At 34.2% G+C, this 20,838-nt stretch overlaps 1 protein-coding gene across 1 annotated transcript in view; it reads left to right on the forward strand.

Moving 5' to 3' along the window:
* Positions 1-20,838, forward strand: part of LOC140436659 (uncharacterized) — a 96,166-nt gene that overhangs the window by 68,422 nt on the left and 6,906 nt on the right. Inside the window, exons 18-23 of the mRNA XM_072525666.1 lie at positions 6,689-6,843; positions 10,905-11,045; positions 16,424-16,532; positions 18,451-18,560; positions 18,621-18,804; positions 18,999-19,085. Of these exons, the coding sequence (XP_072381767.1) occupies positions 6,689-6,843; positions 10,905-11,045; positions 16,424-16,532; positions 18,451-18,560; positions 18,621-18,804; positions 18,999-19,085 (786 nt within the window). The remainder of the gene's footprint in view (positions 1-6,688; positions 6,844-10,904; positions 11,046-16,423; positions 16,533-18,450; positions 18,561-18,620; positions 18,805-18,998; positions 19,086-20,838) is intronic.

Raw genomic sequence — 20,838 nt, forward strand, 5'->3', positions numbered from 1 at the left:
CATAAAATGGCTGCTTTCAACAGTTACATTCATAGGTTACTCAAATTTCCACTTTCTAATGATAATTTTAATTCAGAACTTAACACTCTTAAACAAATTGCTTTCAATAATGGTTATGATCCTAACATTATCTATAAGCTTCTAAATAGAGCTAAACTAAAAATTGCAGAAAAGCTTGCATATTCATCACAATGTTTTCTTCAACCTACTGCTTCAAATAACACCAGATATTTCTCCTTCACCTACATTAGCAGCATTTCCAATAAAATATCTAAACTTTTTACTTCTACAATCGATAACATCAAAATTTCCTTCAAGTCACACAACACCTTAGGTTCCTTCTTAATCAACACCAAAGATAGGATGAACACACTTGACAAAAGTGGTATTTACAAATTAAAATGTGATGATTGTGATGCCTCTTATGTAGGTAGAACCATTAGAAAGTTATCCACTAGAGTTTCAGAACATTTGAAAAGACCAAACTCTTCAAGTTTTGGTCAACACTTATTATCCAGTAAACACAATTTTAACATCAACACTGGTTCATCTATCTTACATGACATTAGTAGAAAGAAAAACTATATGGAGTTGGATTTATTGGAAGATTTGGAAATTACAAGGGAAACGAATGAAAACTCTCACTGTCTTAATACTCAAATTAATTTAAATTGTACTAAATTTAAACCTATTTTTAAAAACTTTATTACAGCTTCACCTCGTAGGGGACCCAGCTCGACTGTTTAGACTTCCTGCACTGAGCACATCCATAGTAATTTTATAGTTATACCATTGACTGTGGGTTCAACTGAACTACTTGGATTACACCCCATTTATATATTTTGCTTTCCATTTTGATTTTCAATTATTAGTATTTTAATTACATAGTCAGATCTCTTCCTTTCTATATTACAGATAGTGCTTGGTAGACCATTTTATTGTAGTCAACCACCCACTGTTTAACATATTGTTTAGTCCGCTTCTTGCATTCTTACTTTTCGTCTATTTCAGTTGCTCTCAAACTAACACCTTAATTATTACAGACATGTTTGAGTGTGAGATCTGGATTATTCAATTTACTTAAAAATATTCTATATAATTTTTATTTTTCATCAGTGATCTCCTATAGTAGTGTCAGTTGGACTTTCGGTCAATACTTAGTTTCATAGAATTGTAAAAGGTGCAGATCACATATCTATGATTGTGACTGCTCATCCAAGTTGTCATTTGTCACATGTCACCCCAACATTTCCGTTAGATCAGGAGCCATTCTGTCTCCGACTTCTTCAAGCAATGTAGCCTCCCTTAAATTATTTTAAAGTGTTTGTTTGTCTATTTGTAGTGTAGTGTAATGTACAATTTTATGTTTATGACATCTTGTTCTTGCCGGATAGGCCACAATTGACGAAGTAAGTCTATAAACGTTAATCATATAAAAAAACCTTTTTTCAACCATAAAACTTCGAGTTTTTATCGAAGTTATTCAATTTCTTTGGTTATAAAAAAACGTTTCTTGGCTTATTTCAGATGCCCCTGAAGATGATCTAGGGATCGAAAGTACTTGGGCAAGATTTAATTAAACTGTGCTCGATATATGCCTTTTATCTGATCAAAGTTCATTATAATTATCGTTATTAGCATCATGGTCAAGAAAATCTACCAAAAATACAACTATTTTCTTCTTCTTATTGCGCCCTCTCCCTTCGAAGGTTGGTGATCCCAGAAGATTAGGACAGATTTTATAGTGTATTTTTATGTATGAGAGAGTAATAAAACAAAAAATTATGTATGCAAATCCCTAAACTGTTGATACGGGTGACTCAATGAAAAACAGATATTTGTCAACAAGTTTACAGAAGTATATAGGAAAACAATTTTAAATTGAGTATGACCACCAGGTATAAAGGTTGGAGCAGAATAGAATACAATAGTTGTGAGGGTTACTAATCCCTAAATAGGGTTGCCAGTGTCGGAGTGATGGAGGTTAACAGGTACTAATGAATTTGCAAGAAATGTAAGATGTTTATTTTATTGGTTATATATAACCAATAAAAGTTTAATAAGTACCTACCTATTTGCAAAATAAAGTTTAATTTTTTAGATAAAATAAAACGTTTTATTTTATCTATTTGCAAAATAAAGTTTAATTCTTTGCCTATTTGCAAAATAAAGTTTAATTCTTTAGATAAAATAAAACGTTTTATTTTATCTAAAATGAGTGCATTCCACGAAGTAAGGGTTTCAACAATCAAACATTTAATTCTTTAATTCCAGGAATCTACGACAGTAATTGACTAGATAATTACCTTCTAAACTTATTCCACAGAAAATGTGATAGTGGGTTTTTCCATTTTGTATATAGGAAGGTCCAAGTGGCGTATTCAAAATTCTTAACACTTCACTAAAAGTAGGTACTTCAGTTGCAAGGTGCAGTTTATTGTGTATACTAGTGTTATGGAAAATTTGGAAGTGCCGTGTAAACGCCGAAAAATTGGTCCTCTAACAGTTAATGAAAAAACATTAATATTTAATTGTTTTAAATCATTTACAGACAAACGTTCATGTGAAAGTGTTGATGAGACCGTTGAATTAGTTAGCAGTACACTTGGTGTTGGGAAATCTACGATTTACAGAGTTATTAAAGAAGAGAAATGTGGTAGTTTTCAAATGCCACGTAATGCTCCAGGGAAACCAAAATTTCAAATAGAATATCATTTTAAAGAAGGACTTCGACGGAAAGTGCATGAATTCTTCTTTAGACAAGAATTTCCAACATTGGATAAAGTTCTTGTCTCAGTTCGAGATGATAAGGATTACCCAGAAATGAGTCGAAGTACGTTATGGAAACTTTTAAAAGAAATAGGCTTTCGCTGGAAAAAGAATCCCAGAAAGTCTATTTTATTAGAAAGAAGCGATATTGTCATATGGAGAAGACATTTTCTAAGAACCATAAAGGAAATGAGAAACCAAAAAAGAAAAATATTTTATCTTGATGAAACATGGATCAACGAGGGTCATACACCAAATAAATTTTGGCAGGATGAAACTGTTACAAGTCAAAGGCACGCTTTTGTAAATAACTTATCTACTGGTTTAAACCCACCATCAGGAAAGGGACGCAGGCTGATAATAGTACACATTGGCAGTTCAGACGGTTTTGTTGAAGGTGGTTTATTAACTTTTGAATCAACTCGTACCGGTGACTACCATGAAGACATGAACGCTGATGTCTTTCAAAAATGGTTCGAACAAATGATAGATCTTCTTCCTAAGAACTGTGTAATAGTAATGGATAATGCAAGTTATCACTCCAGACTTATAGAAGGACTGCCCACAACCAAGTGGTTAAAAAAAGACTTGCAGAATTGGCTGAGTTCAAAAAATATTACGTACCATCCCGGATCTATAATAAAGGAACTTTATTCATTGTGTGCCCTTCATAAAGAAAAATTTTAAAAATACGAAATTGATGAAATTGCCAAAAATCGTGGAATGACAGTACTTAGATCCCCACCATATCATTATGAATTAAACCCGATTGAAGTGGTATGGGCACAGATAAACAGTGAAGTTTCAAGAAAAAATACCACTTTTAAAATTCATGATGTTAAAAAGTTGTTTTTGGAGGCCGTAAATAATGTAAAACCTGAAAACTGGGAAAAGGCAGTAAATCACACTATTAAAGAAGAGGAAAAAATGTGGAAGCTGGACAATATTACTGATAAAATGATCGAGCCAGTTATTATAAATCTTGGTTCTGAAATTTCATCTTCTGAATCTGATTTGGATTTGTAACAAGTAGCTGTAAGTTTTATATTAATATTTTTATTCATCTATTTAACATACCTTAGACGGTTTTAAAAACTCTTTTTCTCTTTTGTAATTTTTAAAAATTAAAAAAAATGTGAATTTTTTAAAACTCTTTTTAATGTAGGCCAGTCAGTTCTAATATAGTGTGTGATAAAAGAGGTCACTTTTGTTTACATACACATAACACTTTATAACACTGAAATAATTCATTTATTTTTTACAATTATTCAAAGTAATTTTTCAATTAATCTTGAGCACGCCCATGGAGTGGTCGGAGCTACCAGTTAAAATTATGCTAATTACTCTCTCGTTCATAAAAATAAACTATAGCTGTGGAATAGAATAAAAAACATTTTAACTAATTTCTGAGAAAAATTACTAAAACCTTAAAGATATTAATAGTTTTATCGTTTCCTATGTGGTAAAAAGACAGAATTAGTGTAATACGTAGACAGATAGAGTTAAATAAATCTTGCAGATAAGATTACAACCATATAAAATACTTAATAGAGAGTTTCTTCTTCTTCTTAATGCTTTAATAACTCTACCAAGATGTCGTGTCCTCGTAATAAAGACTAGTAATATTCTTATGTGGAGATAAACAGGAACGTATTGGTGTCGCAGTGGTCGTGAGTTCCAATCCTGATGAAATGATGCTGAAAAGCATTAAATTTTACAGAAGCTGAAACTTGTTAAAAGCGGTACATATATGACATTTAGAAAATAGAAGACACTAAGGAGGCTCTATTTGCTCTAACTTAATACTCAGACATTAATCATTAATGTTTCATAGATAAGATCGCACACATCTTATAGAAAATGTAACAACATTTACATAACTCAAATGCAATAACATTTACATAAATAGATTCGTCTCTAAATTACAATCGTTATAATATCATTGCGCCAACACTGAATTTTAATTAATAACGGCGTAAATTGATATAAATAAATCTAAAATCAAATGGATATATACTTGAGTTAGAGTGAGAAAATTCTCTAATCGGCTTTGCTCATGCTAAGCTAAGCTGTTTTCAATAGCCGCTAGACTAATATATTTATGAATGACAGTTTAATGGACTTCAAACATATGATTTGTATAACATTTATTTTAATTACAACTTACGCTGTTATTAATTAATCAAAAATCAGAGTTGGCACAATGATATGAAATGGTTGTAATTTCGAGGCGAATCTATTTATGTAAATTTTATTGCATTTGAGTGACATTTGCATTTTCCATAAAATGTGTGCAATCTCCTTTATAATAAAATAAAGAAACAAATATTAGAAATAAATGTCAAGTATCAAGTGAAATAAGGTTGAGAATGAAAGTTCGATAAAGTTGTATATATGTCGTCATAGCTATTTAGCATCTTCAATGAACGCATTTGACAGGAAGTTCTCATCTATATCATCATTACCTCGACAGTACATTCTGGGTCTGGGCTTATTCTGTTTTTTCCTTTCTGATCCGTTCCTTACTTTGTTTTTCCAGTTATTTAACTTAAGAGTTTTCAGATTTTGTTCCATTTATTTTATGTATCTATGGAAGGTATGTTCATGCTAGTAAGTTTTATCTAATGCAAATAAAGGAATGGTGTTCAATGAAGAAGTAATAAGTAACATCGTAGCACTTTTTCTTCAATTCTGTATATCATAAAAGTTTTCCGAAGGTTTTTTATAAACATTCGAATTGCATCTCAAAATCTTCGAACGGGAATAAACAAAATCTAAATGTTTATTTACACAGCCAAATTTGAATCAGAGTAAAGCAACCGCTGTCTTTTATTTTAATTATTTATTTATATTGTAAACTGCAACTAGCAGGATCAGAAGTGTTTGTTTGGGATAATTTCTGGCAAATGTCTAGAAAATGGGATCTACGTATCAGAAGAGAGTGGTCGTTTTATTTACACCGTCAGGGAGTGAAGTCGATGTATTGGCCTAGTATTTCGCTAGTCAAGTGATGCTAGGATCCCAGTACTTTAAATTCCTGCTTAGTCCGTATGAGAATCAGGTCAAAATTTGGCTTTCGTTCTCTTGCCAGAAATAACAGTGAAATTAGAACTTGTTGTGATTTTATTTTTGAGAAATTTATTATGGTTTCCTTAATTTCTGATTTATCTCTTGGTCACAAGTGATAAAACATGTCCAGATGACTGATTATGGCATTGGAGGTGAAGCATTATCCGAGCATCAACTTGTTGGCTAAAAAGCAGTTAGTTCCTTCTATTATTCTTTATTAAAAGAACCCACAAAGTCTGCAGTGAAAGTATAGTAAAAGAAATTCACTGTAACTTTTATCCAGGAAATCCATGCTATACAAGAATGCTCTGGGTGTGAAACTTAGCGAAGGCGTTTAGTTTGCTTGCTGTTAGTACAAATCTTTACTTTTTTGCCCTATAACTCTCTCTAATGATATCATTAATGCAAGAAATGGTTTTCCAAACTGTAGCATTCGCTATATTTGGTTGTATATTCTAGGACTTCTGATTTGGTTTCATAATCAGTTTTTGATCCATCAGTAAAACATCTTTAATCTTCGGTAATACAAATCACTTCATAGACATAAAATACAAGGTAGACTGACTGCTGCAATACAGTGGCATTCCCCCAGTGCGATAGAGAAAACTGACGCAAAGCAGTCCTGCATCTTTGTTTAATAAGCCGGGTTTGTCGACCTCGGATTACATGCAAAATTTGCTCGTGCAAATTACATAGAAAGCTATGTAATTTGCACACTGGGAGAACGGGCTCGTATTGCAACGATCAGTCAATCTTGTATCACCAATCATCACCAATAATATCATTTTGGTCTTTTTTTCTCATTTTCTTCTTTCAATTTTTTCAAGTTAATATTTTTTTTTAATTATAGGGTGGTCTAAAAGGAGTAGTTTGGACAGATGTCATTCAAATATTTATTATGATCGGAGCGATCCTTTTGGTTGTGATCAAGGGAACTATTGATATAGGTGGTATTGGAACTGTATTAGAAAGGAATTGGAATAGCGATAGAATAGAGGGACCTAAGTAAGTTTTTTACTTTAACATTGTGCGAACAAATAACAATTTTCTTAGAAATTTTTAAATTTTTATTCTATTTTTAATATAAATTTTATTAAACGTGCTCTTCATCTTCCTTCTTATTATCTAGTCTCCTAAAGCCTGTTTCTTCTTTGATATTAGTCCCTTGCATTGTTTAAATTAGAACTTCATCGCTTCCCTGGTCTTCCAAAACTTCTTAGACTATTTGGTTATTTGTCTTGTGTTATTCTTACTAATTTTTCTTTCTAATATTGTTCTGAAGCTATTTGCTTGTAGCACCTTAAAGTAAATACTATTTAATGGAAATAAGCCACAACCAAAGTTTAAAGTAAGTTTATTAACGTTTCAATTTCCACTTCGGAAATTCACGTTAATGTTTGTATTTTGAGAACGATTTCCCAAGTGGAAATTGCAACGTCAATAAGCTTATTTTAAACTTCAATTGTGGCTTATTCCCATTAAAATAGTAATTATCTTTTCTAATACCATTCTGCTAATGTATTCGTTCTACTCATGTGTCTGTCGTTATTAATGCGGCCATTCAGAATCCTACGTTCTGGATTAGAATTCCAGTATCTTGGAGAACGAACGAGAAGCAAATACCTATTTATGGCTATACTTAGATGTGAGGATAACGCATTAAAAGATTTAAATACTATGGAGATACGAGATTGGAGAAAAAACATGTTGATCCCACATATATGGAAGCAAATTGTATCGCAAAGACCCATGACGGTTTTTATAGAGCTGGAGATGGAGAGGTAGTACGGAGGTGGGCCGATAACTACCTAACCTCACCGCCCGATGGCGTCAGTATCTTAAGAGAAATCTACTATCATGTAGTACATTCTCGTAGACGGTTATTGTCAAAATTTCAGCAAAATCGGACTCATGGTTTTGTTTTGACCGCGTGTGAAAATGGGCATATTCGTGGATTTTAGAAAAATGGAAAAAGAGCAATATATATCAGTGATTCGATTCTTGTTTTTAAAAGAGAACCCGTACAGCGATATCAAAGAGCGTTTGGATGCTGTGTACAGTGACTCTTTTCCTTCGATAGCAACCGTTAAAAATTGGTTTAGCGAGTTTCAACGTGATCGTACGTCGGTTTTTGATGAGCCACGCTTCGGTTTCCCTAAAATGGCTACCAGGAAGGATAACGTGATAAAAATCCACGATCTCGTATTGGCACATCGTGGACTAAAGATGCGCGAGATAGCTGAGACAGTAGTCATTTAAAAAGAATACATATGTGATATCCTACATAAACTTTTGGGCATGAGAAAGCTATCGGTGTGATGGGTGCCGCGTTTCCTCAATCCGGACAACAAACGCAACCTTGGATTGTTTCGTAACCGTCGACCAAACGTGGATCCACTGGTACACACCAGATACCAAGGAACAGTCGAAAAAGTGGACGACATCCGGCAAACGTGCTCCGAAGAAGGCGAAGACTGTCCTATCGGCCGCAAAGATGATGGCCATCATTTTTTGGGATTTAAAAAGAAACATCTACATCGACTACCTGGAGAAGGACAAAACGGTCACAAGCCGATTGGGCCAATTTGACGCCTAATTGCAGAAAGGATGACCACATTTGGCGAAGAAATAAGTGCTCTTCCACGATAACAACGCACCGACTCATACCTCCTCCGTCGCCATAGCGAAATTGGTCGAATTTGTCTACAAACTGTTGCTCCATCCACCATATTCTCCAGATTTTGCCCTGTGTGACTTCTGTTTGTGTTTGTTTCCAAACTTGAAAAGAGCACTCATCATCATCATCACGTAGCGCTACAACCCTATGTGGGTCTTGGCTGACTGTACAACGTTTTTCCAATTTGTTCGGTCTTCCATCAACCTAGGATCAAATGGAATGTTTATTTTCCGGAGGTCTGCTTAGATGTTATCTCTCCATCGCATTCTGTGACGTCCGAGGGGTCTTTTGCCTGTGGGAATCTCCTCCCATACCAGTTTTACAAGTCTCTCGTTATGCAGTCTGTGCACGTGGCCTGCCCATCTTAGTCGCTGTGATTTAATTTCTTGGACAATATCGGCGTCATTGTAGAGTGCTTTTAATTCGATATTGGATAAAAGAGCACTCGCCGCGTAGAAATTTAAGTCGAACGAGGAGGTCATGGCCGCCATGGAAGCGTTGGAGCATCGCTGGGCCAAGTGTATCGAGCTAAAAGGAGAATATGTTGAAAAATAAATCACCACTTTTCCAAAAGTTTTGTTTTTCTTTTGTAGGCTTACTACTTATCGGACCGCCCTAGTATATTGTATTAGATGACCGTCAACTTAAAGTATTTGGGAGAGCAGAGTATTGTAAAAGATACTATATATATATATATATATATATATATATATATATATATATATATATATATATTAAATGGCCAAATATATGGCCTAGGAGGACAAAATCCTGTCCTCCTAGGCCATATATTTGGCCATTTAATTTAATAAAGCGATAGCGGCTTTCGCTAAAAGATTATATCTTTTACACATTTCGCATAGCGCAGAGGATACAGAAAACGATATTATCATATCGTTTTCGTTCACGGCCGCCAAAGCAGGTGGCGCCTTTGTAGCTAACTACTGTTGTAGTGAAGTTTTGGGAGACATTCGTTGGACTTTCCGAGTTTGAATTTGTATCAGCCCAAAGTGTCTGATGAGGCTGGGCTAGGCCGAAATGATCATAACACTTTATTGATACCGATTCGAGCACGGGAAGTTTAACGAATTTGTCCTCCTAGGCCATATATTTGGCCATTTAATTTAATAAAGCGATAGCGGCTTTCGCTAAAAGATTATATCTTTTACACATTTCGCATAGCGCAGAGGATACAGAAAACGATATTATCATATCGTTTTCGTTCACGGCCGCCAAAGCAGGTGGCGCCTTTGTAGCTAACTACTGTTGTAGTGAAGTTTTGGGAGACATTCGTTGGACTTTCCGAGTTTGAATTTGTATCAGCCCAAAGTGTCTGATGAGGCTGGGCTAGGCCGAAATGATCATAACACTTTATTGATACCGATTCGAGCACGGGAAGTTTAACGAATTTGTCCTCCTAGGCCATATATTTGGCCATTTAATTTAATAAAGCGATAGCGGCTTTCGCTAAAAGATTATATCTTTTACACATTTCGCATAGCGCAGAGTATACAGAAAACGATATTATCATATCGTTTTCGTTCACGGCCGCCAAAGCAGGTGGCGCCTTTGTAGCTAACTACTGTTGTAGTGAAGTTTTGGGAGACATTCGTTGGACTTTCCGAGTTTGAATTTGTATCAGCCCAAAGTGTCTGATGAGGCTGGGCTAGGCCGAAATGATCATAACACTTTATTGATACCGATTCGAGCACGGGAAGTTTAACGAATTTGTCCTCCTAGGCCATATATTTGGCCATTTAATTTAATAAAGCGATAGCGGCTTTCGCTAAAAGATTATATCTTTTACATATATATATATATATATATATATATATATATATATATATATATATATATATATATATATATATATATATATATATATATATATATATATATATATATATATATATATATATATATATATATATATATATAATGTTAACTGAACAAATAGCACTGAAAAACCCAAAACGACATAAACGGTTTCGTTAGCAAGAAACTATTTTTCCATGTAATTGCAAAGTAGTCTTGTAAATAGCTATTTTATGGACTTAAATTCATCGAGGAAGTCGTTAATAATTTAGAATATCTTTCAAATAAGTGAGTTTACATATTTGGAGACTGCATTGAAAAATAAAATAATTGTTGTTGAAAAAATATTATAATCATAATGAATAGATCCATATATAACTGCACATAGGTGCATCCCTTCGTTTCTATTGTTACACTGTGGAAATAAACATAGCATCTACAAGTAGAAAAGACTTTAAACGCACATCACAAACACGAACATAACACAGCATTTAATGTACCCGACAATGCACGCAATTTCTTTTATGTTTACACATTTCAATTAACTAGTGTATCTTATTATACTTATTTTTAGTTTTGACCCAGATCCGATGGCAAGACATACCATATGGGCACTTGTAATTGGTGGAGCTGCATACACACTGCAAAGTTCAGGGGTGAATCAAAATATGGTGCAGAGATATTTGGCTTTGCCGACTTTGCAGCACAGTAGACGGTAAATTTTATAATTTGATGTTACATAATAATACCCTAAGAACTAAAAATTACGACAAACATTTTATTGAAAGTTTTATTTATGAATACTATATTATTAAAATAAAGTATATATCTAAATATATTTAAATGTACAAATTCGTGAATTGGTAATTAAATAACATGTGACTAAATCTCAGATCAAAAAAGTCGTGAAATTGCAGATAAATGAAATTTGGTTTTGTCCACAGTTTTAGATACAGTTACACACATTGGAGTGTCTTTAGTCCAACCTCAACGTAAAACTTAAACGACGTAAAACTGGTTGTACCTTGAATTTTATTTATTCTCTCTCTTCAATCTTGCCTCCCGGAGGGAGCGTAATGATGTCGTAGATTGTCCGTCTCCAAAGATCGTTTGCATACTCCTGTAATTTGATTGATTCATCTTGTTGGGGATCTTCCTCGTGATCTTTGGTTTTCTAACTTTTGTTGGATAATAAGTATTTCCATATATTCTGTGTCTGTTCAGTAGAAGGTACGCCACTTAAGCGCACTTCGACTTTTTACCTCCGCGAATCCTACACCTCATTCGTTTCGCGCACTTAATTATTTTTATTCTGCTGTGCGCATATATTTATTTTATTATTTTTTAAGGGCTTATAATACAGATCGTTCGTTTAACCGGAATTATTCTAAGTAAATTGCAATAATTTAGGTTTATAAAATTCGTAGGGAATATGTGGTTTGCAGCATTGCACCACACGTTGAATAATAAGTGACTAAAGTAACACTAAATAAACGAAATGATCATTATATCATATTTATAATTGATATGTTGAACTGCAGCCCAAATATTCGACTTTCGTTTACAACCAGTCGAATAAGATCAATTTACTTGACTATATTGGTATAATGCTATAGAAATAATTAAAGCGAGACCTGCGCATACTCAAGGATGATAAAAAAGATTGTAGCTTGCGCTGCATTGCCAAAGACAGTATTATTTTAAAATTTTGACTTTGTGAGATGTTAACATAGTAAAATGGATACTTTAGTGCATAGAATAGAAGTGTTCATAAATCATGACCTGACACTAAAAAAGAAGAAATTAGAAAATTGTAACCATTACACGACTCACTAGAAACGGATGTCAATAAGTAACAAAATAACTACCTGCGAAAGTTGGAAGCTAGTGTGTAACCTTCAAGGTCTAGGTTTTCACAAACTTCAATAAAACTCAACTTTCTTTGGGAGCCAATTGTTAGGCCTCGTTTAGATTAGTCTCTCATGTGTGAGAACGTCTTATCTTAGAAGAAAATCTGAAAAATGGGTTTGGCTCGGACGAATAAAACAAGACACGTATTAACTAATCATATTTATTGTACATAAATAAATATAAAATTAAAATGTTCTTATTAAATCAAAATCAAACATAAGAAATCTTGCCTAAGCAATCCTGCTGGAGATTGGGTAACCAACTCCAGTGGAAGGCAGGGTCAGGGCAGACGAGGAGAAGGAGAAATGTTCCTCCGAAAAGGGGGTTTTGCATGGAAAAAGAAAGACGCTACGAATCGAATACTATTGCCTCGGAATAGACATGGAACACGGATTAGAACCAAGCTACGAAATAAGGACATTCTCTTAGGCACAAGGAACGTGTTAAGCTGGTTCAGGCCCAGAATCGCAACACATGCCATAAAACACCTTCAAAAATATAAGATGGACGTAACAGCGATTCAGAAAATTAAATGGACAGGATGGGAAAGCCTGCAAATGGAAAATTCCCTGGTTTTCTGGTCAGGAGAAGAAGAAAGGCACGAATTTGGATGTGGGTTTGTAGTTAACCGAAAATTCAAGTCTGTCATAATTGATTTCAAACCAATCAACAAGCGCATGTGCTCTCCAAAACTCAAAGGAAAATGGTTTAACCTAAGCCTCCCCTTAATATACGCACCAACGGAAGAAGCAAATGAAGACGACAAGGAGGAATTTTATGAAATTTTAGAACAACAGTACACAACGGCACTCAGATAATACGTCAAAATCATACTGGGAGACTTCAATGCCAAACTAGGTAAAGAGGACCATCTGAGAGCGGTGATCGGCACACATAGCTTACATGATAACACTAATAATAACCGATCAAGACTGGCAGAATTCGCTGTAGCCAACAATATGGTAGTAAAAACTACACAATTCCAAAGAAAAGATATATAAAAAGTAGCCTGAAAGAAAAACCAGTGGTTTGACCAGGAGTGCGAACAAAGCTTGCATCAGAAAGCAATCAATAGGCTAGAGTTAATAACATGCCCTACAGATGAGAACAGGGAAGACTACAACAGAGTAAGGACTCAAACGAGAAGACTTTTGAAAAGAAAAAAGAAACAGTACCTAGAAGCGCGAATACAGCAATTGAAGGAGAAACATAGAACCGGTCAGTCTAGACAGTTTTATAAGGAACAAAAAACAATGGGGGGCAACACGACCAACAGCCCAAGATTTATAAAAGATGATAAAGGACAATTGCTCACAGACGACGAGGAGATAAGCCGCCAATGGAGAAAGTATTTTGAGCTACTTCTAAATACAAAAAAATCCACAACGACAGTACCAGTTAGCCGAACTTGAAATACCAGGGCCCACACTAGCTGAAGTAAAGTCCGCAATTTTGTCCCTAAAAAACCATAAAGCTCCAGGCCCAGATGGCATACAGGCGGAACTACTAAAAAAAGGGGGAGAAAAGCTCCACCTTGAAATATATCATCTTATAAGAGAAGTCTAGGAAAGAGAAGAAATACCGAAACACTGGTTATGAAAGCCATATAGTACCTATCCACAAGAAGAGAGACAAACAAATATGTCGGAACTATAGAGGAATATCGTTAATCAAAAGAACGTACAAAATTATATCAGGCCGGGGAGTTAGAATATGAATTAGATTAAGACCGGGAAGGTCGACCATAGACCAGATATTCGTCCTACGCCAGGTGTTGGAAAAAGACTGGGAATTCAACCGCGACGTACACCAAATCTTCTGGACTTTAAACAAGCTTACGATTCTGTTAGCAGAGAAGCTTTGTGGGAGACCATGGTAGAAATGTAAATACCTGGAAAGCTGGTACGATTAGCACAGAGAACGCTTCCGCACGGATCAGAATTGGCAACACCACGTCGAAAAAATTCCTCATTGACACCAGGCTTCGACAAGGAGATCCTCTCGTCCCCCTGCTATTTAATTTTGCACTGGAACATGCGGTAAGGAAAGCTCAACCACAACTGACAAACTGATTTGCCGCCCAAAGATCAAAAATACTATTGGCGTTTGCGGATGACGTGGACACAATAGCACAATCCACCAGAGATGCAAAAGAAGCTTTCACCTTATTCGAAAACGTAGCCAAGGAAGTTGGTCTGAAGATGAACAAGGACAAGACCAAGTACATGGTAGTTAGAAAGAACCCAAGACCAAGGGTTAGACAAAACGTAACAATCAATGAATACAACTTTGATAGCGTCAAAGAATTCAAGTACCTTGGAGCGATCATAACATGTGAAAATAAATATGAAAAGGACGTGGCAGCCAGGATCATTGCAGAAAATAGGATATATTACTCATTAATGACCGTACTTAAATCAAAAATACTCTTAATACCAGCGAAAATAAGAGTGTATAAATACCAGCAAACATAAGACAATAATTCGTCCCACAATAATCTATGGAAGCGAAACAAGAGACAACAGGAGAATGGAGAAGAAGACACAATGATGAACTCCAGATAATATATGGAGATGAAAACATAGTAGGCTACATTAAAGCAAACTGAATAACATGGGCGGGCCACTTACTAAGATTGAGTAACAAAAGACTCCTGAACGTCACATTCTGGGAAAGGCCCGATGGCAGAAGGTCAGGTGGTCGCCCAAGAAAGAGATGGAAGGACGCAGTAGCCAGTGGTCTACGCAAAATGGGAATACAGCAATGGGAAATAGCTGCTGAGGACCGAAAACGATGGACGAAAATAGTAAACGCCGCCAAGACTCACATAGAGTTGTAGAACCAAATGATAATGATAAAATTTTGCCTGTGTAAAAATTAACCTTGTGTTAACAACATCATATATTTAAAATATTTCTTTGCCATATGAAAATTGAAAATAATTACCTACAATATTAAATAACAAATACGAAGAGTATTATGGAAAATGGATAGCAAGAGTAAAACCAAGGATTATGATAGCAGATAATGGATTATAAATGTCACCAAAAAAAGGAGAAATAGTATACTAAAAATAGTCACTTGGAACAAGGTAGGCTTTTGATCTCAAATGAGGAACTACAAAGAATATAGCTGGGGAAGTGTGGACAGCTTTGAGAGACACAGAAAAAAGTTGGCTAATAGGTTTTTTAAATAGAATTATGGAAGTAGAAAAAATGCTGGATGAACAAAAAAAAAAACAATATATTAGTACCTGTTTACGTAAGAGTAATTAATAGGCGGATATGTAAAGAAAAGAAAATATACGCAAATCGGTTTAGATTTATACAAGGCTGGTCAACAAGAGATGCAATTTCCATTATAAGACTTCTGGAAAAAAATATATAGGTAAAAAAATAAACGATCATGTGGTATTTATTGATCTTAAGAAAGCCTATAATAAAGTAGTTTAGTTGAGTTCTGTAGTGGGCGTTCAATAGGAAAGAAGTTCTTGGTGATTATGGGAAGATTGTAAGTGATATGTATGAGGGAATTACAACTAGTGTTAGAAATGTATGTGTATAGAATGCAATGTATGCTGATGATGTAGGTGAGAAATCTAAAAGGGATTTAGAACAAAAACTGGAACAGTAGAGACAAGCTCTAAAAAAAAGCTTTAAACTCAGTAGGACAAAATCAGAGTATTTAGAAGGTTTATGTAAAGATGAAGTTACTACTACAAAAAAAGATGTTTACTATTTATGGTGAACTGATTATAAAAAGTAATAGTGTTAAGTACCTAGCATCAGTATTATATGTATAGTAAGGGGAAATAGATGGAGATGTATACAATAGAGTTAGGACGAGATGGATGAAGCGAGTGGCTTCATGAAGTTATGTGGCAGAAACATTTTAATGAAATCTGAAAATTTCAACCAAAATTAAAAATTAATTGATATTTAGTATGTAAATATTTTTTGTTTAATTATAAAATTGAGTTTTTTTGATGAAATCAACTAAGTAAGATTTATTTTATTCTTTTTGCTTTATTCAATAATATCACAATCCGAATACAACTAAACTAACGTGTAACACACTATATTTTATTTACGATCTTTTATTTCCAATTATAAACGGTTTAATAATTCTAATAATGTCAATAGGTAGTGATTTAAATATTAAACTTGTTTCTATACATTTTAGGGCATTATGGATGTTCCTGATCGGACTGACTGTGATTGTACTACTTTGTTCCTACTGCGGCCTGCTAGTTTATGCTACTTATTACAAATGCGATCCTCTTACAACAATGGTAAGCTGTTATCATTTTATTTTATTATATATAATTTCTAAGATATGTAAGATAAGTAAATTGTCTTATTTAACTATCCATAAATGTTTTCCTATTACTTTTTTTAAAAATCTACATTTAAGACTTTATTCTAAGCGTCTCAGTATTTTTTACTAACTTCATCAGTATATATTAAGCACTAGGGAATATTGATCTACACTTTCACATGAAATTTATTAAACTATCTCACAGCTTTCCTAAAACTAACTGTTTTTCCCATATGCATGTACGTACAGTACGTTAAGTTTTGAATTAGATATTGCAAATACATAAAGCGCTAAGAAGACAGAAAACGACAAAACCATTTAGTAACACATAACAACGCAAGGGATATGCAACTCCGTCTGTCGATTTTTGTTTTGCTTAGGTACACCCGGTACATTTCTTATAACAATAATTACTCGATAAAAATACACTGGCCATTTTAAGGCAGTGCATTTGTATCAGTTTTTAATCATGTGAACAATTTTTTGTAATTGTATTAGAAATAAAAGTGCATTTCTTTAAAAAGATAAAACAAAAAATATACTTTTATTGAAAATAAAAAATAATTTCTAATAAAATAAGAATTAGTTCTTTATACCCTACAGAAATGATTCAAATATTAGACCTTCTAAACAGTATCCCAATCTGTCATAAAAACATCTGCAGACAGAGTAAGAAATTCTGCTGTAATAGAATTGGAGACTTCTCTTATTCCATTTCTTAATTCATCCAAATTTTAGGCTCTAGTCTCAGGATGATCGTAGATGATGCTTTTTAAATGTCCCCAAAAAAATAAGTAGATGAGTCTAAGATCTGGAGATAGCGCAGGCCCGTTAATATCGCCTGTTCCACTGATAACTCGATTCGGGAAAGTATTCTTTAAGTACTCCCTAATTATTCGAGCGTTATGAATTGAACCACCGTCTTGATGGAACCAAAAATTCTTCAGATTTACATCAGAAAGATTAAGAATAGCGGGAAGAACTTAATTCTGTAACAAATTGAGGTAAACTCTACTATTCAAGTTGCTCTCAATAAAAAATGAACCTATTATGTGGTCTCTTAAAATGCTAGTCCAGACGTTAACTTTTTGAGGACGTTGAGTTCAGTAAACAATGTTTCTGTGCTGGTTTTCCGCGCAGTAAATAAAATGTTTTTAATAAAATTGGGTTCATTATTAGCCTTCGTTATTATAGTTTCACAAAACTCCATTCTTCCAAAGTAGTCGTCTGGATAAAGCTGCTTCGTCTTGGAATATTTAAAATTTTTGTAACCGTGCTTTTCCCACACTTTCGTTAGAGTAATATTGCTAACATCTGACTTTCTAGCAACGCTTCTACTTGAACGTGTTGAATCTACCCCGATTGTTGCACAAATTTGTGTACCCGGTATACTCTTTCCTCAACTTTTTCTGGTGACACTTCTTGAGCGTGACATTTTCTGCAATTTTTGAGGCAATAACAACTCTCAAAATTTTTAACAATATTATGAACTGACTGTATGCAAGGAATTGGTCTCCCCTCAAAAAACACAGAAAATAAATCTACACACTGTTGTCCAGAACTACCACCAAAAAAACATTTTATTATTTAAACCTTTTCTGCGGGCCTATGGACAGATAATGTTGTTTACAAAAATAAATTAAAAATCTAAGCTCTTATTGCTTCAAATAACCACTGTATAATGACATGATAAGGTCGATGGCGCGCAGTGTTGCCATTTATAGTGTGTATATCTGATTAAAATCTTAACTAACTGTATCTTACAATTTTGATACTTACTCACCAGAGACTTCTTTCTTATTGAAAGCTCACCAAGAAACTCTCTTAGACTTTTTTTTTGCTTAAGTATAATACTTTTAAATCAATCAAAAAATTATTAATTTTTGTTCCAGTTGGCAAAAGAAAAGGATCAGCTGTTACCATTGCTGGTAATGGAGATATTAGGAGACGTTCCTGGACTACCTGGGTTGTTTGTAGCTGGTATATTTAGTGCTGCTCTAAGGTAATATAATATATTCTATTATTTTTTATTTATCTTTTCTTATATCTTTTATTGTTTCAGTTCACTTTCAACAGGTTTAAATGCAATGGCAGCAGTCGTCCTTGAAGATTTTTATAAGCCATTTTTTAAAAAGCAACTATCGGAAAAAAATACATATCTTCTTATGAAGACGACAGTTCTAATCACAGGAGCCGTATGTGTGGGATTGGTGTTTGTAGTTGAAAAACTAGGAGCAGTATTACAGGTTAGTGGTAATCCCTTTAAAATGTTCTCAAGAATTTTCAAAACACTATACAAAAACGTTGAAAGCTTTAATATCTTCAGAGACTTTTTTTGTGATTGGTACTCAGGTTATTGAAGAACAAAACATTTATAGACCTATAATTTAATAATAAAAAATATGTACTTATTTAATATTATATATTTTTTTATTTTTAGCTTACTATGAGCATTGGTGCTATAGCTAATGGCCCTTCATTAGGACTTTTTACTATGGGAATATTATGCCCGTGGATTAACGCAAAGGTAATTAATATAAAACTGGTTCAAACTAGATAAAAAGAGAATACAAATTTATTATTATACAAAATAATCGTTATAATTAAATGCCCTGCGGCGGTATTTAATATCATAACCAATAGTTCCACTACAGGGCGGAATAAGTATCAGTTCGATAAAGTCTGTCTTTTTCTTCTAGTTCCATGACTGTTGGATACCACGTTGGCTACCATATTCGCTATCGTGACTTTATTGACAGCAGCTCTAAATAGCAATGTAATTGATTTTCTGTACCATTAGCTTAGATTTTTCAGACATGATGTTCTTCTTCTACCAGGACCACGTTTACCTTGGATCTTTCCCCTGAAGTATCAGATGTAAAAAGTTCATATTTTTCAAGGTGTCTCATCATGTGACCGAAGTATTGCAGCTTGCTTCTCTTTATTATATTGACCAGTTTTATTGTTTGGTTTAGACGTCTCAAGACCTTTTCATTCCCAACTCTGTCGATCCACAAAGTATGTACTGATAAAAATATATTTAAGCAACACGGTAAAAAATTATTTCACGGTCTTTCTAAGGGCTTCAGATAATTGACAGAATGAGTCTTTATTTAAGCGCTTTCTGTCTTTAAAATTAAATAAAACAAAACATAAGTAGAATGCTTTTGAAATTTTGATTCATTTAAAAGGTATTTTAATGTCGTTATTTATGGACTATTATCGTTCTAACATTGTTCAAACCCGCCACGGTTACGCCGGGTGACGCGCACTTAAAATGTCCAGTTTTACTTGACACTGGATTACAAATCAGGCTAAATTTGACCAAGAGCCGCTGTGCTTTGTGGGTTATTCGCACAGAAATTCAACTTAAGAAAACCCCACAAGAAAGAGTCTAACAGGGTCAAATCGCCGATCTTTATGGACAGTTCACTGACCTCGACATTAAAAGACTATGCCCTCAAATTGCTTATACATAATGCCTAACGTGGCATGAGTCTGCAGAATACGACAAACCATTGGCACTGATATTTGTCGACTACGAGAAAGCATTCGATATCATAAGCCACCAGAAAATCTTAAAAGCATTAACAGAATGCCGAATAGACCATCGCTATACTAACATAATTAAAATATATCTACCAAAATGCTACAGCTAGCGTAAGACTATCTGAACAAGACAAATAAATTCTGTATACAGCAAGGAGTACGGCAAGGAGACACAGTCTCTCCAAAGCTATTCACGACGCTTTTAGAACATACTTGTAAGAAGACACATTTGAGATTTGCAGATGACATCTTCCTTAAAACTGATCGTACGGATGATGCAATAATAATGTTTGAAAAATTATATTACGTTTCCTTGGAGGTCGGACTAAAGATTAATATGAACACGACGCAAATAATGACTAATCTGATGCTAAATCAAAATATTGCTGTTGATGAAAGGGATATTGCGCAGACTATATCGTATAAATACCTAGGACATGAAATTCGGTTGGGCAGAGTTAACCAGACATGTGAGCTTCCACGTTGCATAGGATTAGCCTGGGTAGAGTTTGGTAAATTAAATTATCCATTAAATCGGATCTACACATATGCCTCAAAAAGAAAATCTTTTACCAAAAAAGGTAGTTTATAAGATTCGCGTAACTCAGATGGCTATGGACCGCAAAATGTTGGGTGTCTCTCTGAGAGACCGAATCTCAAACGAAGAAATACGTTGTGGAACAAAAACAACAGACGCTATCGAAAAAATCGCGTAGTTAAAATGGAATTGG

This window comes from Diabrotica undecimpunctata, chromosome 1 (genome assembly GCF_040954645.1).
Source record: "Diabrotica undecimpunctata isolate CICGRU chromosome 1, icDiaUnde3, whole genome shotgun sequence".
Lineage (NCBI taxonomy): Eukaryota > Metazoa > Arthropoda > Insecta > Coleoptera > Chrysomelidae > Diabrotica > Diabrotica undecimpunctata.